The 23,667-nt window shown below is 40.8% G+C and overlaps 1 protein-coding gene across 5 annotated transcripts in view; it reads left to right on the forward strand.

Annotated features, from left to right (window-relative positions):
* Positions 1–4,965: 4,965 nt before the first annotated feature.
* DENND1A (DENN domain containing 1A) overlaps positions 4,966–23,667 on the forward strand; it is a 491,959-nt gene continuing 473,257 nt past the window's right edge. Inside the window, exon 1 of one of the 5 annotated variants that reach the window (XM_036261261.1) lies at positions 4,966–5,061. In XM_036261261.1, coding sequence (XP_036117154.1) covers positions 5,045–5,061 — 17 coding nt within the window. In that variant the 5' untranslated portion in view covers positions 4,966–5,044. Of the gene's footprint in view, positions 5,062–9,627; positions 9,760–23,667 lie in introns of those variants that run through there. The other 4 variants (XM_036261264.1, XM_036261259.1, XM_036261258.1 and 1 more) reach the window with 4 other exon arrangements.

The raw sequence follows: 23,667 nt of genomic DNA on the forward strand, positions 1-23,667 counted from the left end.
TTCTGCTGGATATAATGGCAACATCCAAGAGAATTAAAAACATGTGTCCACACAAAAACTTATACATGAATGTTGATAACAGTGTTATTCATAATAGCCAAAAAGTGGAAATAGCCCAAACGGTCATTAACAATAAAATATGACCCTGGCCGTTTTGGCTCAGTGGTTAGAGCGTCGGCCTGTGGACCGATGTGTCTCTCTCACGTTGATGTTTCTCTCTCTCTCTTCCTCCTTTTCTCCCTCCTGCTCTATCTGAAGATAAATGCAAAAATGTCCTCAGGTGAGGATTAAAAAAAATGTGGTCTATCTATACAATAGAATATTATTAGGCAACAAAAAAGAATGAAGTACTGAAGGGTGGTACAACATGGATGAACTTTGAAAACATTATGTTAACTGAAAGAAGCCAGACAGAAAGGCCACATTATTCTATAATTCCATGTGCATGAAATATTCAGAATAGGCAAATCCGTAGAGACAGAAAATTGATTCGGGTTGCCAGGGGCTGGGGAAGTGGGGGGTGGGTAGGGCAGAAAAAGTGAGTGACTGCTAATGGGTGTGGGGTTTCTTTTTGGGATGATGAAGTATTCTGGAATTAGATAGTGCTGATAGTTTGTACAATTTTGTGACTATACTAACAACCATTGAATTGTACACATTAAAATTTTAGCGCTGGCCAGTTTGTTTCATTCGTTTGAGTGTTGACATGAAGACCCTCTTTGTCTCAGGTTTTATTCCAGTCAAGGGCATGCACCTGTGTTTTGGTTGGATTCCAGCCCTGGTTGGGGTTGTGCAGGAGGCAGCCAATCAATGTGTCTCTCTTACATCGATGTTTCTCTCTCTCTTTCTTCCTCTCCCTCTCTCACTATCTGAAAATCAATGGAAAACTGTCCTCGGGTGAGAATTAAAAAAAAAATTATGACATGTAAATTATATATTAAATAAAAAAATATATAATCACAACTAAGTGTACTGAAAACAATGTACCACTGGCTAATTGGTCCTGCCATTTTACACTGTATTATTAGTGAGGTATTAGAGTTCTTTGGGGTTGCTGTCCTCCTCTCAATAATCATGATCTCACTTATTTGTGGAATATAATGCACAAAACAAGCTGAGAAACAAAATAGACCCAGAGACATGGAAGTGGGGTACAGATTGACAAACCTCAGAAGAGGTGGATGTGGGGGGAGGGAAGAGATAAACCACAGAACTTTTTCACATGTATGTGTAAACAAGGACATGGACAGTAATGCTGGGGGTGGAAGGGTGGGATTGGGAGAAAGGTGTCAATGGGGGAAAAAAGAAACATCTGTAACAAAGATAAATAAATAAAATTTTTTAAAAAATGAGGAAACTGGCAAAAAAAAAAAATCATGGCCTCTAAGCAGAAAAGACAAACAGGTAGACGGGAGTGAGGGCAAGCTTGGAAACTGAGGAGCATGAGTGTCTGCACAGGTGGTATCGCACACGCTGTTAGACTTCTTATCTGATAGATTTGCTTAGTTAGCCTATTTTGACAACAGTTGAGAAAGCCAAGTTCCTAAACCCCTTCTCATCTCCGGAAGGTTTCAGTTCCAACAATTGATTATGCCATGTAGTTGGCAGAGAGGTCTCCTTTTATTTGAATAACATCGGATTCAACTAAGTTTAATGGAATGATAAAACAATAAACCACTGAATTATAGCATTTTACGTCTGAAAAGGACTTCGGAGAGAGATCATCTGGTCTGATTCTCTTACTTTGGATATAGGGTAACTGAGGCCTAAATATATTGTCTTGTTTAAGGTCACATGGCCAAGGATGGCTTGGCTGAGACTGCTGGCTGTCTTGCAATATCTGTCCTGCTCTTATTCTCTGGAAAGACCCACCACCCCTAGAGCTGTGCCCATGATTTTCTGAAATAAAGGCTGTATTTCCTAGTGAGATGTGGTTGCATGCTATGCTCTGGCCAATGGAATGTAAATGGAAGTATACGTAAACATTAGGGGTTGGGGTGGGGCATGACTATCTTCATTCCTTCTGTCTGGGTTGTGGATGAGATGGCTAGAGTTCAAGCAGCCATCCTGGACCAGGAGGTGGAAGCTGCATTTGGAGGAGAGGGGGGAACAATAAGATAACATTCTGGGTCATCCACCTCAAAGAGGTCACAATGTGACAGGGACAGAAGACAGGTATGTAATAAGCTAATGCAGAATATATACCACCACAAGGCCAAATCAGCTGTCCTGTTCCTATGCCTTCATATTGGACTTGTCATACCAGCTCTGGAATGTTTATCTCTAGACCTTATGTGAAAGAGAAATAAACCTTTACTTTTCTCAGTCACTGTTATTTCAGTCTTCTAACCTTTACATTGAACTGAATTCTAACTGATTCAGAATGGAAACAATTATATTCTGGGTTGGGAGCTCAACTCACGTCTCTTGAATCCAAGTATAGGACTATTTATTATAAAGATTATTACCATTAATAATAATAGCCAACCTCTGCTAAGTGCCTTATGTATAATAGTTGCTGGTAATTTTTGAGTGCTCACTATATGCCAGTCACTGTTTAAGTACTTTATAAGCGTCATTAACTCAATTAATTCTCATGTCAACTCAGTAAGATAGAGCTACTATCATAATTTCCATTTTACAGACAGAGGCACAGAGAGAGTGAATAACACCCAAGGACACATTTATGTTAGTAAGAGATAGGGCTGAGATTTAAACCCAAGCAGTCTGGTTCCAGTGCCTACACTCTTAGCTCTTACATTACATTCTCTCTTATGATGTGAGCTCCTCGTCATCCTCTATACTCATTTTACCAAGGAGGAAACTGAAGCAGACAATTGTCTAATTATTTATTTGCTTAAAATCTCTCTGCTAGTCAGTGGTGCAGACAGCATTAGAAGCCAGACTCCTAACTCCCAGTTCAATGCTCTCTCCCCAGACCACCCTGCAGTCTCAGAGGCCACCTGGACAGATACATAATCCCCCACCTCCAGTCTTCCCCTCTAACTCTCTCTCTCTCTCTCTCTCACACACACACACACACACACACACACACATACACACACACACACACCACCCAGTAGGCACCCAGACATTTTTGTGGCCAGGATGGCTACAACCTCCTTTGAAAAGCAGCCAGCTTTGCCCTTCACCAAATAACTTTGTTTTATTTATAGACTCCTGCTCAGAGCTTTTGAACTGGCTGCTCATTCCAGGGAAGATCTTGATAACAACTGTTCCTTGGAGAGGGTTCATAGGAAATAAGGTGAATAAACATCATAGAGGCCCTGCCGGTCTGGCATAGCTTTGCTCCTGGGGGTGTTTATAAGTCGGTGTTGGTGTCTGGGTGCAGTAGACTTTGAATTCAAAATGGCAGTTTGGATGTTTTTAATGTTTTTGTTTTAATTCAAAAAAGTTCACCTTTTGCCTTCAACAACCTCAGGGCATAGGCAACAGAGAGAAATGATCTTTATTCAGAATGTAACTCCAAAAGAAGGAGTTCTTGCTGTCTTTGCTTCCTGCTTGGCTGGGCTTAGGACCAGTTACTGTAGTAACTGTGGGGTGGGGAGACTCTGAATTTATAAGAGCTAAATTGCCGTAAGGGCTAAAGGGCATTTCAGAAGAGAAAATTGTTGAAAGAAAGAAAGAAAGAAAAGAAAAAGAAGAAGGAAAGAAAAGAAGGAGAAAGAAAGAAAGGCTTAATTTCAAAAGTGAACTATGAACCTACAGGGTCTTCTGACTTATGGCCAGAGGTGCTATCATCCTAAAGCATAACTATATCACATGTGTCTGGAATTATTCAGTCTAGATGCTAATCTCTTCTCAACCTGTGTTAGTTATGTAACTTTGAGCAAATGTCTCAGTTTCCTCTTTGTGAAATGGGGTTTACACTCCCAAGATTATTGTGAGGATTGGTGCTAATCAGGTAGGGGAAATACAGTGCCTGGTTCAGGGAGGACACTCACTCACCCACTCATTGAACAGTAGCTAATGGTAGCTGTCATTATAGCTTTCTTTGTGATCCTTCCGGCCTAGAGGAGATGATAGTGGGGTACTCATGAAAGTGAGCCTCCAGGGGGAGCAGAGCGAGAGCAGGTAGCAGGTTGGTAATCTTCACTCTCAAATACCTTCATTTGCATTGAGCTAATCTTTATCAGGGACTGTTATGGTGACAGGAGTTTTCTGTACTGGAGCCCTCCAAATGGCTGATAAGGGAGACAGGCCCTCAAGGGTTAGGCAGAGCACAGCCATCTAATGTGTCCTATGAACCCCCAGGTGGCTCTCCCGTGGGTATGTGAGGTCGCCTTCAAGGTCTAAGGGGTGAGGAGGGGGCCTCTACCAAGGACTATGTTGGGGAAGTGGATGATGTGATAGAGAAGAGGGTCTGTGGCTCCCTAAGGAAGTTACTGAAAGGGATGGGATTTTCTAAGGGAAAACGTGTTCTCACGGAGGCCTGAGTGGGAGACAGATCTCTCTACACCAGAGCTACTGGGGAGGAGAACTTCAGGAGGGAGGAACGGGTGACGGTTTCTTCAGGTGGGTTTGGGGTTCTCTATGGGATGAGGGTCTTTTCAGGGGGTTGTAGGTGGAGTTTTCCGTAGGAGATCATCGTGACGGAGCTCTTTAAGGGTCTGTACCCGGAAGATTATGATACACAGAGCTCGCCGAATCAGTGGGCGGAAGTGCGGTCCCCCTCCACCCCCCCGACGGCCCCACCTCCCGGGAGCGGACTACACTTCCCGGCAGCCCATGCGGGCGGCGGCGGCGCGGGAGGGAGGGGGCGGCGGAGTGAGAGGCGGCGGGGGCGGCGCGCGCCGGGCACGCGCGCCGGCGACCATGGCGTTCGCCGGGCTGGAGCTAGTACATTAACCCCGGGAGGCGGCGGCGGCGGCGAGGGAGCGAGCCTCGAGCGGGCGGGCCCAGCCTGAGGGAAGGGAGGAAGGGGCGGGGAGAGCGCCGGAGGGAGGCCGGTCGGCCGCGGGCGGGCGGGCAGGCAGCGCAGCGCCGAGCGGGGCCCGCGGGCCCATGAGGAGGCCCGGGGACCATGGGCTCCAGGATCAAGTGAGTGCGGCCGGGCCGGGCGCGGGGTGGAGAGGCCGGGCAAGGGCTGAAGGCCGTGGGTCGCGCGGGGGACTTGTTGCCGGGACCCCAGGGACGTCCCGCGTGCTGGCGTCACGCGGGGAGGGGGACAGTTGCCATGGCGATTCAGGGAGGCGCGGGGGTGGGGTGCGCGTGGGGTGGTAGGGCGCCGCTGGTCAGGTGTCCCCTCCTCACCTGATGGCGGGAGCTGCCAAGATTACCAGGTGGCCTTCTCTCCGGGGTCACAGAGAGCCTCTGAAAATGGTCTTACAACTCTTGGGGGGAGGGCGAGAAATCTCCAGAAGCAACTCCTCAAATGGGTGTGTTGGGGGCGCCTCTGAGAGTTGGGCAGGTCCTGAGAGGTGGCAGCCGGCTGCTTGAGGCCTGCGGGTCCCCACAAAAGTCGCGTGAGGTTCTCAGAGGGAGGGGGCCACTCTTCGACCTGAGGTCTGGACGGCCTGGGGTGAAGGCCCTTGTCTCGCTCCTCCTGTGTCTTACCTAAGAAAATCTCCACCCAGCGAAGGCCACGGCTGTGCAGGAAGATACCTCTGTGCTGTAACTGAGCACCTGATGATTGTTGGAAAGGCTTTGTAACCCAGCCTGGCCAATTCCCTCACTCATTCATTCACTTGGAGTCCCTGGTGGGGGTTAGTTTTCCTGAGAAATTGTTGATACATCTAACTTCAGAACCCATTGAAACATTGTTTCCCTCCCCCTAGACTAGAAGTTGACTTTGGAAAGTGCAGTTTTTATGCAGTCCAATTTGGGTGTGTTGTTTTGGACTCTATCTCCCCACCACGCCAGGTCCTCTTGGCCTCTCCCTTCCTCAGCTCCAGAACACGAGATGCCTTATCTCTAATCACTAACAAATGTTCACGTTTTCTCTGAGTAATAGAATTGTTTGAGGGCACTGAAAAACAAAGTTGACAGCATAGGCTTTTCCTTAAAACAGCTTTCACAGGACACTTGAAACCTGCTTACAAGAAAGGCTGTAGAATGTGTTTATTTCAGCATTTTGAGAATTAGGCTAGGGGAAGTTTTAAAGGGGAAGGGCCTTAGGGGCAAAATCTAATACTTTTTCAAAAATTGCATCCTTGTCCAGTGATGTCCATGCAGTGTGACCTTCGTTCAGCCTTGTAGTCCTCTGAGGCTCAGGCTTCCAGTCACAAAATGTGACTAATACGTGCTGCAGCAGCCCCAAGACCTCTGCTAAGTGAAACTAGAAGAGTTTGCGTATGATAATGAAAATGGAAGAGTTGGTTGAGAACACTGTTAGTTCTTGATTTTTGTGGAAATGGGAAAAATTTAGAGGCGTGCTCCAGATAAGAGTTTAAGAGGCCTGGGAGGTAAAAAGACACAGTTTGTGAAGCATTGGGATTAAAGAGGCTCCAAGTTCAGCTCTTGCTTCCAAGGAAGAGTTGTAAACTTGGATTTCAATAGCACTTAGAAACACTTTCCAAAAGCCACCTTAGAGTCACAGAGTATGCTTGTTAGGATATTTGCCCTTCTTGTTACACAAAAGTTCAGAAACTTGTCAGATATGAGGCAGGCAGTGTCAGAGCCAGCATGAAAATCCAACAAATAGTAGTCCAGATGATTAGGCACTGGGTTTCTGTCTCGCTTGTGAAGGTTGCAGGTTGACAAATACATATCTAAAGTGTGTTTTGGGAATCAATCTCTGTGAGCACTCGGGCAAGAGAACTTAACTAATGCAATAAATATCAAGTATGAAATAAGTATAAAGAATAACCTTGATCTTGAAACTAGACTGCTTTGTGATAAAAACTTGGGCTTAGGAAATATATTAGCTTTACTTGTGAGACTGAAAGAGACTATGGAGAGAGAAGTTATGAAAATTACTTGTGATTTACAGTGACTGTTGATTATGCAACTTATGCCCGTTACTAGGTATGGGGATGGGCCTGTGGCGAGGAAACCATCTGCTTTGATGCAGCCCTACTTATTGGAGGAAATAGCTTTGGTTACTATTGACCATTCCATCCTGATAGGAAAGAAGACACTTAGCTCAAGGTGTTCACCTGGTTGAGGTGTAATCTAAGTGTGTAGACTCCATTGTGTAGGACAATCTTGGGGGTGGGGGAGTAGGAGGCAGAGAGCACATTGAGGTGCCTCCAAGCAGGAGAGCACTATTGCTGCTTGTGTTTTCTCTTGCTTATCTTTGATGCTATGTGGCCCAGTCAGGGTGAGATTAGAACCAGATCTGGATTCAAGTTCCAGCTCTTTTGTCTGCTTACTGTGTTTGAAACTTTACACAGTTTCTTATTCACCCTGAGGGTAAAATGGGGAAAACTATTGTTGCAGGGTCATTATGGGCAGTAACCATAGTATCACCATGACTTCAGGGCCCATGACTACAGGGCCCATATTAAAAGCTCTGTAATTGTTAGTTTTCTTTTTACACCTTCTCTATCAAAAGACTAAGAAAACTAGTATATTTTATACCAGAATTGTCAGAGAACTATGTTTCAGGTAATGGAGAAGAAAGTTTTGATGATCAAGGGATTAGACTATTTGCATGCAGAGCTGGACTTAACATTCTCTTAGTAAAAAATAAAAGTGATAAAAAACAAGAGTCTGTAATTGTGAAGCTGGGGTCTGCTCTATGATCAGTTTAGTTGCTAGGCATGGGTATTGAGACTTAGTGCCTGTTCAGACTTTTCTTTCAAGCTAAGGCTAGTTGAGTACAGTCTCTGTGTCTGGCATGGTGGTAATGCTGTATGTGAACCATTTCATCAGATCCTCACAACTATCCAATGATAACCACACTTTTAAAATGAGAAAATGGGAATTTATAGGCCTAAGATCAGATGCCATCCCCTGGAAGCCTGCCCTAATACCATCCCCCCCCCCCCCCAGCCTGGGCCAGGTGCCCGTCATCTGTGCATTCCCCTCCCCAGCCGAGCCGCTCCTCATCTATTTCTGTGGCCCCTTATGTTTATCATCATCAGAGTACTAAATCCAGTTTCCTGTCTGTCTCCCATACTAAGCCTGACAAACTTTTTGAGAGTAGGGACTGTGTCTTTGAGTTCCCATGTCAAACCCAATACCTGACACACAAGATTGTTTAGGAAGACTTTATGGAATGCATTTAAGAAATATGTTAGTATCTGAATTAAGATCCTAATTGAGTGTACATAGTTAAAAGAACAATTTGCTACTTGAACTCTTGAGGAGGAACGGTTTTTATGTTTTATATGTTTTTAAGCCAAATTGCCCTGATCTAGGCAGACAGTTCTTTATGTTTTCTAAAGAGTGTTCAGTTCATGTTCATTTTAATAGAGGAACATGATCTCACACCAAACATTTACTTGACAAAAGAAAGAAATGGTCACCAGTTATGTGGGTAGTACCCTAGAAAGCTCCTAAATCTTAAACCTGAGCAGACATTTATTTAGAGGGATAAAAGGAGCAATGGTGACTGGCATCTTCGACAGCTGTTTAAATCTTAGTTGGTGTTTGAGTGATCCCAGTGGACTGGAATGTGGTTAATATGAAGCAATTTAACTGATAATGCAGACACACAGCAGGAAACTGTGTGGCAGTTTAATATTGCTTGTGGTGACATCCTAGAAATTGTTTCCAGGCACCAAGGGCAGGAAGTGGATGGTAAGTAATCGAAGGAAGTATTCTAAGTGAGTTTGAAGGAACCTGACATTTATGGACTCAGAGAAAAGCATACTCAAAGATTTGAAGGCATAGAGAGACAGGACAGGGCAGCTGATTTGGCCTTGTGGTGTGTTTATTCTGCATTAGCCTGTATACCTGTCTTCTGTCCCTGTCAGACTGTGAACTCTTTGAGGTTGGTGACCAAGGAATTTATCCATTTATTCATTCACTCACTCACTGCGGAACTAAGAATAGTGTCAAGCACATACTAAACACTCAGTAAATGTTAGTCATTATTGTTATTATCATAATTGGTAGTATTATGTGCCCAGTAGTGCACTGGGATGTAGAAATGAAGATTTTTCTTTGCTTTAGGCTTCCCTAAGTAGTTTTAAGACAGAAATGTAAAACAAAACAAACTCCCTGCAGGCCCCCTCCCCACCAAAACAAACAAACAATTCCTGAATATAATACAATAAGGTCATTGTTACGGTGGAGGTGCAGCCTGTGATGAATAGGTGAATAGTGGAGGAGACACTCTTCCAAGGAAGGGCTCAAGGAGGCAGGCTTATCAAGAAGACTGTTTTAATTGAGACAGGAGAGATGAGTAAGGGTATGAAAGGGGTAAGAGGATGATGGGGTGGCAGTGGTAGTGGCGGCTGTGATGGTAGTTGTGACAGCAGTTGTAGTAATCTCAATACAAAAACAGTGTGTGTGAGGACGTGGCATATTAAGGAAATAAAAATACTAATTACCATTTTATTAGGCACTTAAATGCTAGGAATCGTGTTAGACATTGGGAATTATAATGGTGCATAATAATGCATATTCATTCCTACTCTTGTTGGAGTTTACAGTCTGGTGGGCTACGTAGGAAACAAAATGCTAAGAGAATAATGGGAGCGGCTGTCCTATTTTAGATAGAGAGGGAAGGCTTACTGTGGAGATAACGTTTGAGCTGAGACTTAAAGGATGAGAAGTCATTAGTTATGTAAAGAGACTGGACAAGACTTCATTCCAGATGGAGAGGAGAGAATATACAAAGGCCTCAAGGTAAGAAACCTTAGTCATATTTCAGGAACTGATAGAAGGCCAGTGGGTTTGGGAAGTGACTGATGGTAGAGAGGCTTGCGGTTAAGGTCAGAGAGAGAGACTGGAGCCTGAGCAGGGACTTTTAGGTGGTGGTAATCTGAAAACGACTTGATTAAGTTATGTCATATACCATAAAATTAATTTTTTTTTTTATCTTCACCCAAGGACACTTTTTCCATTTTTTGTTCAGCTAGAGTGGGAGGGAGAGGAAGAGAGAAAGAGAGAGAAACATCGACGTGAAAGGGACACATGGAGTGGCTGCCTCCCGCACGATCCAGCCAGAGCCAGGGATGAATTGCAACCAACATACGTGCCCTTAGCGGGAACCAACCCAGGTCTCTCTGGACCGCAGGCCGATGCTCTAGCCGCTGAGCCAAACTTTATGGCCCGGGCATCAAATTAATTTTCTTACAGTATATTAGTAAATGATTTGTAGTATACTCATAGAAATGTGGTTGATCACCACTGACCAATTCCAGAACATTTTCATCACCCCAGGAAGAAGCCCCAAATCCATTAACGGTCACTCCCCATTCACCTCCAAACCTTCTCAGCCCTAGGCAATCACTAATTGTAGATGTAGATTTGTCTGTTCTGGGCCTTCTTATAAATGGAATCACACAATATATAATTCTTTGTCTTTCATGTAACATAATATTTCCAAAGTTTATCCACATAACATACGAGAGTATTTTATTTCTTTTTATTGCTGACTAATATTTCATTGTATGGACAAATCACATTTCTTTCATTCATTCATGCATTCATGCATTCATTCATTCATTCATCAGTTGTTAGGTATTTGGGTTGTTTCCACTTTTTCACTGTTATGAACATAAAATAGAATTGCTGGATCGTATGGTAACTCTTTAAGAAACTGTTAAACTGCTTTCCAAACAAGTGCACCATTTTATGTAAAGTGGTATCTCATTGTAGTTTTGATTTGGTCCAATGAGGTGTGTAGAAAACGACAGAGCAAAGTAGACAGAGATGGTTTTCTCGGAAGAAGTTGGAACTTGAACTGAAAGAAAGGTGAGATGTGGAGAAAGGAGAAAGGATTCCAGAAGAACAGTGGAATGACTTGTAAGTGGGGATAAACCCATCTTATTTTTTTCTGGTACAGAAAAGCAGGATTGGCTTCTTAGGATAGCTTTGCTAGTCTTTTTGGACTGCTTGTTAAAGGATCCCATTACCAAAATGCACCACAGGCTTGCTGCTTCCTGATGCCGATTGTATGGCACAGCTGACATACCTCCCTTACTGTGAGATAAGACTGGAGGTTGAAATGTGACTTCTTTGGAGGGCTTCTCCCTCTAATGCCTCTTCTCTTTTCTCTCTCCACCATAGAGTTCCCCTCCCAGTCCCCATAGGAGACAACGCAGACAGTACAAGTCTTGTTGGAGCAGCGGTTCTCAACTTGTGGGTCGCGACCCCTTTGGGGGTTGAATGACCTTCCACACGGGTCGCCTAAGACCATCAGAAAACACATATTTCTGATCATCTTAGGAACTGAGACACCGCTCCTCTGTCTCCGGGCTGGTCCGCCCACATGCAGATACACCCAAAGACAACCTGAGGAACTGTACTAAAGGGTCACGGCATTATGAAGGTTGAGAACCACTGTGTTGGAGACTGAGCTCCCCATTATTAGTTGCCCGTCAGTCACTTGAATTTTCATGATGTTTTTGGAAAATGTATTGGGTGCATCCCCATCATTTAAATCTTAGCCATTGTAGTCATTGTAAAGGGGCTTGCACAACAGATAGGAAGGTTGAAACAAGGAAGGTAAAACCTGAAGTATTGCTGTAGGGAAATATTTTATTTAGGCTGTGTAAGCTCTTGGCTGGAATTTTGATTGTGGGTTGCAAAGGTTTAGCCTTTTCCCTGGCCCTGGGGGGAACTAAGCTCTGGATTTGCAACATCCTTTTGCTTAGAAGGATTTTGTGGGGAAATGGAAAGATAAACAAGGAAGAAAAATAAACCGAAGAGAACAAAACAAAGTTGGTCTCCTCTACTTTTTTTTTGAATGCAAACCCATTCTTCCAAGTATTTAGAACTTGAAAAGGAGACAAATATTGGACGTAACAGAAGATATGTTCAAAACATAAGTTCCTATAGAAAAGATAAGTTAACGTTCCAAAAGTTTGTTTGTAAGTGGATTAATTGCATTTAGAATGTATTTTTCTCTTAGAGATCCTATTATGTATAAATCAGTGGCTGTCAAGGATAAGGACTTCCCAGGTGTAGGAAAAGACAGGGAGGTAACTGTGTGCAAAAGACAGGGAGGTAACAGGGATAACTGAAATACAGGACATGCGATGAAGAGATTACAGGAGATGGAGTTGAAAAAGTAGGTTTGTGCCACTGGGACATGTTGCCATTGAAGGATAGAGTTGGGAGTGTCATATGATCAGATTTGGGTTTTAAATAAGGTTACTCTGGCAGCAGTATTTTAGGACAGTTGATATCTTTGGCTTGTGCAAGATGATCCACTGGGGTGTGAAAAGAATATGGTAGAACTTATATTTGTTTTCATATAAACTATCAACATTTCCATACTTGTATTTTCTAATGCATATATTAGTATAGTAAAATAGTCTTATAATTTATAAGTAAATATATGTATATCAGTTGTATGCTCAAATTTTTTTATTGATAAGGAATGCATGGGAAGAAATTGGAGACCACTGTTTCACCAACTATGTTATAGTTTATACTGCAGAAGATCAAGCCCCAAAAGTGAATTTTGGGTTGTTGAAAGAAAAAGGATGGATTTGAGAGAGATTTTAGGTAGAATTGCACAACTTTAGGTAGAATTGGTGACAAATTACATGTAGGAGGCAAGAGGAGAATCAAAGACGACTTGGCAAGGTTAGCAAAGTTATAAATGAATGTTTGAAAGCTGAGGGCTGGTTATCTAATGTTTGCTTCTCTGAGGAAAAGTGAAAAAGTATGGTTGGGAGAAGACAGTTTTGTGTGCAGTGAGAAAGGAAGAAATCTATAAGGGCTCCATAATGAATGTGTGTGCTTTGTTAGATGAGTAAGACCTAAGGTGGGCTTGGTTAAGTTACTGAGGGTAAATCTGTCGATTTAGAGAGAGAGAGAAAAAATAAACTTTTGAACTCACTTTAGCCACAGGAAAGGTTTCAGGGATGTTGCATTGATCTCGCCTGGACTGTATGAATCAAAAGGAGGAAGAAAACCAATCTAGAGAATGATGTTTGACTCCAAGCAAAAGTTCTTGTATCCCAAGGCATGAGAGGAGCTAGGGGGATGTGGATCTTGGAGACACTCAGGCTAGATAGGGTCCCTAGAACCACATGCCATCTCTGTCTGAGTTCTGAGTTTATGAGCCTCAATTTTTTTTATTTATGAAAGGAAGCTAATTCCCCTATAAGGTTATTGTGAGGATTAAAAATGATCTTATATCTAGCCCTCAGCAGAGAAGTGACTGTTTAGTAAATGATAGCTATTATTGATATTGTTTGGAGCGGATGGGATAAGCTCGTGTGAACAACCTGGAGCTAAACAATTGTCAAAAGAATGCAAGTGTTCCTTTTCATAGTTTTTTTTTTTTTTTTTTAAGAATGTAGAGAAAGTATTTGCTTTCTTTCTGTATGTCAGGATGACTTGTATATTTTACTGAATTTATTTGAAGGATTGCTATTCTGATATATGCAAAGCACTATTCCTCTTGCTGGTTGGGGAAAAGAAATTTAACGTCTACTAAGAGAGATAAGATGAGCCTGCAAATAATTAGAATGTTAATATTTAAGAACATTTATTCTTCCTCTCACAAATAATATTTGAAAATTTTATAAAAGATTTATATTATTTATATTTATCTTTGTTTAACTGGTATTACTGAACACTTCTAGTCCTTTGAACATAACTTCTCATTTTGTTTTCCTGAGTGCTTAATGTTATTATTTTTAACTTGTATATTTTGGAAAATTTTAAGCATCTATGAAAACAAAGATACTAGTATGAGCCCCTAAATGTCCATCACTCAGTTTCAACACTTATTAATATATGGCTTGCTTAGTTTCATTTATAGGTAACTGACCATAAACTCCATCCCCCACCCTCCAGTCCTAGATTGTTTTGAAGCAAATTCCAGATGTCATATCTCATCTTAAGTATTTCCATGTGTCTCTAAAAGATAGACATTCTTGATGATGATATCACACCTAAAAAATTTCCTTTATGTTATCAAATATCCATTGTTCAAAGTTTTCTAGTTATATCAGTTTTTTAAAACAGTTGATTTGTTTGAATGAAGGTCATATTGTAATTGGTTAATGTATATCTCTTAAGTCTCTTTTTCCTCCTTGTAATTTATTTATTGAGAAAGTCGGTTATTTGTCCTGTGTATATTCCATTGCATCCTGTTTACTATATTCTGTCCCCTTTACTTCCTACAAATTGGTGGTTAGATTTAGTGACTTGATTAGTTCATTTTCTTGGCAAGAGTACTTAAAAGGTGGTGATAGGGACTTCTATCAGGAGGCACATTACCTCTTTTGATCCCTAATTTATTAAGGACTGTAAAAATGGTGATAGTTTGTTTCTATTATTTCTTCATATTAGCTAGAATAGTTCTGTGAAGGAAAACGTCCTCATATCAACTATTTGGTTCCCTGAGGTACAGTTCCTATTTGATTCCCTTTATTCATTTTTCAAACTGAGTTAGTTTCCTCCTATTTTCCAAAGGTATCTTATTTTATTTTATTTTTTGAGTGTCACTTTAAACACACAGATTTTTTTTTCAAAAAGTATACAGTTCAATGGTTTTTAATACATTCATATAGTTGTACAACCATCACCACAGTCAATTTTAGAACACTTTCATCACCTCAGAAAGAAATACTGTACCCATTAATAGTCCCCATTTTCTCCCGAGGCCTCCAGCCCTAGGCAACTCTAATCTACTTTCGATCTCTACAGTTTTACCTGTTCTGGACATTTCATATGAGTGGAATCATACTCTATGTGGCCTTTTGTAAACACATAGATTTAATCAACTCTGCTATATTTCACTCTGTTGTGGTTATCCTCATTGATGTTTAATTTGTCCTATCTTTGTCCAGTGGGAGCTTTTTCAAGTGAACTTCTAGAATTCTTTTGACCAGATCCCAGTGGTTTTTAATAGCTTCCTTCCCTTTTGGTATGATAAGAGATATTCCAGACTCTTGTATATTTCCTGCTCCAGACCTGTATTTTGCTGTTTCTCTAAGGAATCTTGCTTCCTTTTGGTAGGAAATGGTATTAGAGATTACATTGTGGGTTTTAGGACTTTTTTTTTTTGCTACTAGATCAGTCATTTTTTTCTAGGCTTCCCCAAGGGTCAGAACTAGGAGGTGTGTGTTTCTGTTTTTGTGTATGTGTCTTTTTTAAAGGTAAACACCATCATATGTCCATATTGATTGTAGCATTTTTGTTTTATTTTATTAAAAATTTTTTTTTCTTTATTGATTTTAGAGAGAGAGGAAGGGAGAGGGAGAGAGATAGAAACATCCATGAAAGAACATCAGTTGGCCGCCTCCTGCATGTCCCCCACTGGGGATTTAGCCTACAACCTGGGCATGTGCCCTGTGTAGGAATCGAACTGGCGACCTCTTGGTGCATAGGTCAGTGCTCAACCACTGGGCCACACCAGCCGGGCAGATTATAGCATTTTTATTTAACCTCATTGTTCTTACATCTGAATCTCCTATCTTACCAAAAGTCCTGATTTCCAGTGCCACCAATATACTCTTTTGCCTAATCCCGCAGTATACAACTCAACAGTAATACCAGCATTACTACCACCACCAATATGATTACTAAAAACAGGTTTTTGTTTTTATTTTAATTTAGCCTTTTTTGGTCCTTAGAGTATATCCCACTAGGAATGTATAGTCAAGTTACTGTTTCAAAATCACTAGAGCATGGCTGAGTGGCTCAGTTGGTTGGGTGTCGTTTTATGCCTTTTCGATTCCCTGTCAGGGTACATACCTGGGTTTTGGGTTAAATCCCTGGTTGGGGAATGTATAGAAGGCAGCCAATTGATGTTTTTCTCTCCATCCCCATCTCCCTAAGAACATCCTCGGGTGAAGTTAAAAAAAATTACTAGAAATAGTTTCTCTGTGTCACTAACTCAATACATTGGGGTTTTTTGTTTTTTTTTTTCTTTCAATCTTTGAGCTTGCTTTTTAAAAATAATTTTGTTTTATAATTACATAAAATATTGATATGGTTTCAATGCCAAATCTGTAAAAGGAGGTATATTCAGAAAAATCTGATTTCTATTCCTTACTTACCACTCAGTTCCTTTCTTCCTCCATAGGTAAGCTGGTTTAACATTTTGTTTGTTTTTTGTTTGTCATGTCTTTAAAAAAAAAGTAAAGTGTGTGTGTGTGTGTATGTGTGTATGTATATTTTTTCACACCTCCTCTCACAAGTCCCCCAGATAAATGGAAGTGTTCTATGTGTACTTTTCTCATTTTATACTCTGTAAAGAGATCACTTCTAGCAGTATATAGAGATCATTATCATTTCTTTGTAGGGGCTGCATAGTGCTCCATTGGATGGATGGACCATGGGTTATTTAACCAGCCTCATACTGATGGTTACTTTGCTTCCAGTATTACTATTACAAATGGTACTGTAATGAATAGTCTTGTGTATGTGCCTTTCTGTATTTTTACCATTTTATCACTGGGATAGATTATTAGAAGTGGGATTGCTGGGTCAAAGAGAAAATTTATAAGTAGTTTTGCTAAATAGTGTCAAGTTCCCTTACAGAGGGGTTGTGACAGTTGAGATTCCCTCTTATAAGAGTGCCTTGCCGGTTGCCTTACAGCTTCACCAACAGACTGTGTTTGTTAAACTTTAAAATTATTTTAATCAAAGTTAAAAATGTACATAGTCACAAATCAAATAGTTTGTAAGAGCTCATGATGAAGAGCAACAATTTTCTACACTACACACCCCCTTCAGAAACAACCTCTATTAACTGATTTTGTTTTTAGTTCTTCTGGAGGTTAATCCATAACCCCTAGATAAATCTCTCTCCTAATTTAATTAACATTGGACAGTATTTGTTCACTCCCTGAAGTGAAAGATGATGAGTATCTTTATAGTACTTCTCTCTTTTCCTCTTCCAATGTTTTACATATTTATATTATTTTTAATTCTTATTATGGTTATAGTTTAAGGCGATATACTTAATTCTCTTTATTCCTTTAATTTTTAGCAGTGTCTCTGACTTATCCCCTCTAAGGGAAGGATAGCTTCTGTGCTTTCTCTAAGTTACACTTTTATTTTATGTGGTCATTTAAATTTTGATCCATGACCAGAACCAAGTCTTCCATTATTTATCCCTAGGTTAACCCTAAAAATTAAATGTTATGAGTATTTAAAAATTGTTTAATGTAGGCCAGGTAGGGTGCTATAATAATATTTTCTCTTTGGTGCATTGTCATGATCCCATGTGAAGGAGAATGTTCTTAACATCAGGGTTATATAAACTTTTTTCTTATAATCCATCCAGAATTTAAAATTAGGCTAAATGTCTATAGTTTCTCATATATATATATATTAGTTTTACATTTATTTGCACAAAATAGCACAGGGGACACCAGTCGAGTATAGCCAGCAGCCCAGGGCATCACTCGAGTAATTGCATTCTCATGTTGGCAGATGGAAGCCTCTACTTTTTACCTTTTGTGGATGCTAGGGCACCTTTGGAGACTGAGCCTTGACTTTGACTTTGGCCTTGGTGCTAGCCTTTGACCAGAGCCTGGCACCCTGGCAGTGTCATAACAATCATGTCTCCCAAGCTTGGGTTAAATGCCTGTTAGGACCTTGAGCTTGACAAAGGCCTTGATGGTCTTAGTTCTGCATCTTCTTTAGACCTTTCTTATGTTTCTTGACAAAGCTCAAGATCCTTAGGAACTTAGGTTCCACATCCTTAAAAGATATATTTATATTTATCTTGATGCCATTTCTGTGCCATTTCTGAACTGGTTATGCATGGTGTGGTTCTTGGACTTGGTGATGTCTGCATTGCTGTCTGTGGCCCAGAAGGCACCTGAGACTGGAATAGAAAAAGCCACATCTGGGTTTAGATTTTTTAAAAATAGTATTCTTTCCCTTCCCCTCCCCCTGTGTTTCTAAATCCCCGCCTTGCATTATTTGTTTTTATCATATTTTTATTTTTTTCAAACTTGAAATTATACTAGTATATTTATTGAGGCTCTTTCCCCCCATTTTTTCCTAGTGGTTCCTTCCTACCTTCCTGTTCTGATCTGTATAAAGTCAACTGTATTGTAATCCTAGAATGTCTCTTTGTCACTCTCTGATTTTATTATTTCCTGACCTTTGTGTTATTTTGTTGTAATTTGTTTGCCGGAGTATATATTCAGGTTCTTTTTTTAAAAAATATGTTTTTATTTATTTTTTTTAGAGAGACAGGAAGGGAAAGAGAGAGAGAGAGAAACATCAATGTGAGAAACATCTACCGGCTGCCTCCTGCACGCCCCCTACTGGGGATTGAACTTGCAACCTGGGCATGTGCCCTGACTAGGAATCGAACCAGGACCTCTCAGTCAATGGGATGATGTTCAGTCTATTGAGCTACACTGGCTGGGCTATATTCAGGTTCTTACAGGAGACAGTCACATCAGTGGACTTGCAGAAAGGGTATCTAGCATGTCAGAAAAATGCCTTCTCACTCTGGATCGATAGTTTATATCAATGATTTTCAACCTTTTTCATCTCATGGCACACAAATTAATTACTAAAATTCTGCAGCACACCAAAAAATATGTTTTTTGGTCAGTCTGACAAAAAATGGATGTAATTTGGATTCATTCATGTGGGACAGCATTATTGTGTTGGTCGTTGTCATTTTTTAATTTGACAATATAAGGGAAAAGAGGTCAGTACCCCAGACTAAATAGTCAGGTATTGTATGTTTTAAAAAATCTTGTGGCACAACAGTTAAAAGCCATTGGTTTAAATGGTCATAGATTTCTAGGTTGAAAAAATTTCTCACAGAACTCGAAGATATTTTCCTGCTGGTTTTTAGCTGGCTTCCTCTGACACTGCTCCAGAAGAAGCAGAGAGCATTCTGCCACCTTCTTGCTAGGTTGGGGTACATGTCTAGATTCTCTGCTCCGCCTTGGTTGACACCTAGCATGGGGAATTCCCCTTACTGCAGCTCCAGGCGGGAGTTCCGGCTCCCAGGGACCTCTATGACACCTCCCCAGCTGAGTGGGGTTTAGATTTTTTAAAAATAGCATTCCCTCCCTACCCCTTCCCCTGAGTTCTAAATCCTTTCTTTCCCCTTGTATTATTTGTTTTATCATATCTTTATTATTTTCAAACTTGAAGTCATACTAGCAGTTGTTTTTTTTTTTTTTTTATCCTCACCCGAGGATATTTTTCCATTTTTTGTACAGATAGAGTGGGAGGGAGAGAGAGGAAGGGAGAGAGAGAGAGAGAAACATCGACGCGAAGGGACACATCGAGTGGCTGCCACCTGCATGACCAACCAGGGCCGGGGACAAACTGCAACCGAAGTACGTGCCCTTAGTGGGAACCGAACCCGGGTCTCTCCGGACCGCAGGCCGACACTCTAACCGCTGAGCCAAACTGGCCAGGGCCATACTAGCAGTTTTATCGAGGCTCCCCGCCCCCCTGCTCCCACAATGGCCTCGATCACTCCATGTGAGAGTGGAAGTCCAGACGTCACAATCTCCACTGAAAGCACCTTGACGGGGTCCTTGTTACTGCCCAGTGGGATGAGGAAAGCCCAGCTCTCTACTTTCTGTAACACTAACCTGGCAGGGGCATGTGGATGGCATACTTTATTACAGCTTGGTGAAGGTAGAAATCTAGGTTCTCTCCCTGCTCGTCCATTGCTGACTTGAGTGAAGGCGAGACCACACAGGTTTTCCTGTCATGTGGACTGCAGTGTTGGGTGGTTATTATCTAAAAGTTTTCTGACTTGTTAGCCTGCCCCTTTCCTGGTCCTTTGGCTTGAGAGAGCTAACTTTTGTTGGAGCCTTTTGTGATCTGCTTCAAGTGATATTTCCGTTGCCAGCTTTAGTCATGAATGGATGTTGAATTTTATCAAACTCTTTTTCTCCATCTCTTTTGATGATCATATGATTTTTCCCCTCCTGTTAATGTAGTGAATTACATTTATTTTCAAATATTAAACTAATTTGGCATTCCTAGGATAAATCTACTTGGTCATGATTTAGTGCCTTTTTTAATAATAATGCTGGATTCAATTTACTAATATTTTGTTTATGTTTTTTTAAATTAGATGTTTCTCCTTTTTCCCTCATTGACACCCTTCTCCTGATCCCACTGCCCCCCAGCATTGTTATCCATGTCTATTGGTTATGCATATATGTGTATAAGTTCTTTGGTTTCTCTCCCCCCACCCCCCCACCCCATACCTCCCTCCTCTGAGGTTTGTCATTCTGAACCCTACTTCTATGTCTCTGGGTCTATTTTGTTCATCAGCTTATTTTGTTCATTATATTCCACAAGTAAGTGAGATCATGTGATATTCGTCTTTCTCTGAGTGGCTTATTTCACTTAGCATAATACTCTCCAGTTCCCTCCATGCCTTCTCAAAGGATAAGAGGTCTTTCTTTCTTATAGCTGCATAGTATTCCATTGTGTATATGTACTACAGCTTTTTTTTATCCACTCATCTATTGAGGGGAAATTGGGCTATTTCCAGATTTTAGCAATTGTAAATAGTGCTGCCAGAGACAAACCGCAACCAAGGTACGTGCCCTTAACGGGAACTGAACCCGGGTCTCTCTGGACCGCAGGCCAACGTTCTTGGCTGAGCCATACCAGCCAAGGCTGACATTTACTTTTTAAAGACTCTAGACCAGTTGTTTTCTGTAATGTCCCACATTTAGGACTTGTCTCATTGTTCCTCATGCTTAGGTTCGTGTTTAAACATTTTGACCAGAATACCAAATAGGTAATGTGTCTAATGCCATGCATTTTGTTTTGAGAAGTTTTTTTTTTTTTCAGTCTTTACCCAAGGACATGTTTATTGATTTTAGAGAGAGAGAAAGTGAAGGAGGGAGAGAGAGAGTGAGAAAGAGAAACATTGATGTGAGAAACATTGATTGGTTGCCTCCCATATGTGCACCAACTAGGAATCGAACCTGCAACCTAGGTAGGTACCCTGACGGACAACACTCGAACCAACTGAGCCATCCAGCCAGGGCTAATGCTGTGCATTTTTATTTTTCATGGAAGTCATCATTTTTTATCGTTTTTCTCCCATCCTTTCTTAAAATGGCTCTTACTGTCTTTTTAGCTTCTTCTTTTCTCTCCCTGTAGTTTTCTGTTCCTGTTTTGTAGAAGTCATGTTTCTTTTCTATTTAAAGATGCCAGTTTCCTGAAACATACTTCTTAATCATTTCAGAGATATATTCTTCTTCCAAGAGATGATGTTCATTTCCTCTTCCCCATTTGCAATATTTTTAATAGGTCTTTTACTTTCTCATATGCCCTTGAACAAGGTGAGCTCTATCTAGATTTGCTGTTTGCCGCAAGTGGGGTGAATGGGTTACACTATTTCTGCTCATGGATGCAACCAGGTCCCCCTACTCAGATCTATAGCTGAAGAACTGCTTCATGTTTATTGTTCACAGTTGAATTTCTAGTGACTAAACAGGTGTTTGTACTGCTGAGGTAGAATTTTATTCACTTAGTGCCTGATACTTGTATTTTGAACTAATGACATACAAAAGAAGCTTAAATTCACAGAGTGTGCTTCGATAGAGTTCTTGCTCTGTTCTCACTTTACTTTTTGTTGCACTGATTGTTGTGTAATTATTATAACTAATTTTAAAAGTAATCAAGAGATTAGGTAGCTCCCCCTTCGTATTTCTCTCTCTCTCTCTCTCTCTCTCTCTCTCTCTCTCTCTCTCTGTGTGTGTGTGTGTGTGTGTGTGTGAGAGAGAGAGAGAGAAAGAGAGAGAGAGAAAGAGATCCATGAGAATAATCAGAATTGAAGGGCAAAATGACTGAAGGTGGGTAGATAAGTTAACCTGTTAAAATAGAAGAGAGGTAAGGAGGGCTGATATTTGGATATATCCTTTTGTTTTACATCACATTGCCTTTAATTTAAGAGTCCGGGTATCAGTGAGGATTGTCAAAAAGTAGTATCAGATTAGAAAGTCTTTATAACTAGATGGATGGTGACTCTAGGTGTTGTAACCTGGGTGACTGATAGAGAGCTAGCATTAAAATAGGGAAATTGAGGAGATATTTTGGGGAAATAACTCATTGATTTGCTTTGGGTTCTATTGATATGAGATTACTATCTGTGGGGAGCTCTCCAGGGACAGTTGAAATTTGGACCTGAAGGTCATGAGAGAGGGGAGAGCTAAAGATATAATTTGAGAGTCAATTACAGAGTGGCGAGTAGCGAGAGCTAAAGAGATTTCGTTACTCTTTAGTAGGCAGGTAGAGAATAGGAGGATGGGAAAGACCAGTAAATATTGGGGACATTTCACATACTAAATCCAAACATCAGGTCTTCTTGATTTATGTACTCATCTTCTTTATTGCTTTCTTCTGGGTCCAGGCCACCAGCTTCTGTTACCTTAATGGCTGTAATTCCTCCATACTGGGTTTTTTCTACTACTCTTGCCTCTCTCCAGTCCAGTCTCTATACAGTACCCAGAGTGTGCCTTCCAGAAAGGAAATCTGATCATGTCACTTCCTTGCTAAAATCCCTCATTTGCTCCCCATACTTCCATATTAAAATCTACACACCTAACGTGGCTTATAAAGCCCTTTGAGATCTTGACTCTGCCTATTAATATAAAAAATAGTAATGATTAACATTTTTGAACTCTTTTGAATATTAGTACTTATTTTAAGTACTTTATGTTAATTATCTCATTGAATCTTCATACTTAATCTTTCATTTTACCCTCATTAACAACCTGATGGAGAAGGTACTGCTCTGATCCCCATTTTGCAGACGAGAAAGACACAGATTTCTAGTTGCCCAATATCTTAGAGCTAGCAAGTGGGGAGCTAATAACTTTACATGCAGAATACTAAGTAGTATTGTTATTACCCCCTTTTACAAATGAAATGACTAAAGCTAGAAATGTTGTTTGCTCAGAACACACAGGTTATGGGTGGTGGAACTTGTATTAGAGCCCATATCTATATGACTCTGAGTGTGCTCTCTCCATTTTAGTTTGATCCCAGCCGCATCCATGGCACTCCTCACCTCCTACCTCTAACCACATGCATATACACCTGGTTAGCTTCTAATCATTCTTCAGGTTTCAGTTCAAATAGAGCTCTGGAGAAATTTTTCAGCATCCCTTTTACCCTTCTGTTGCACTTGGAGGAGCTTTGCCCATCAGTCCCTGGCTATTATTGTTCTTTGATTGTCTTTTCCATACTCTACGAATTTCATGAAGTCTGGTTCCTTGAGATTCTTGCTTACTATAAACCTTGTGTGACTTGTACTGTATGTGATACATAGCAGGTGCTCAGTTAATATATATTGAATAATTAGTTAATTGAAGGTTTAACTCAATATAGAAGTTTAGTCTTGACTGGATTTCATCCTTAAAAAGTACATGATCAGTAGTCTTTTCATATATTTAATTCCCAACTATTTATGTTTATCATGGTTCTAAATAATTGGTATCTCCAAATTATGTGGCTTTGGCCAATCCTTTGGGGACTATAAATATTTATATTTGTGCTATTTTTCTTAGGATAATGTTATGCTTTATCTCTGGAGTAACTACTGATAATCAGCAGAGAAAGTCCATAGTGTGCTGGTTTAACTGGAGGATGCAGCCTGGAGTG

Source organism: Molossus molossus, unplaced genomic scaffold (assembly GCF_014108415.1).
Source record: "Molossus molossus isolate mMolMol1 unplaced genomic scaffold, mMolMol1.p scaffold_m16_p_14, whole genome shotgun sequence".
Taxonomy (NCBI): Eukaryota; Metazoa; Chordata; class Mammalia; order Chiroptera; family Molossidae; genus Molossus; species Molossus molossus.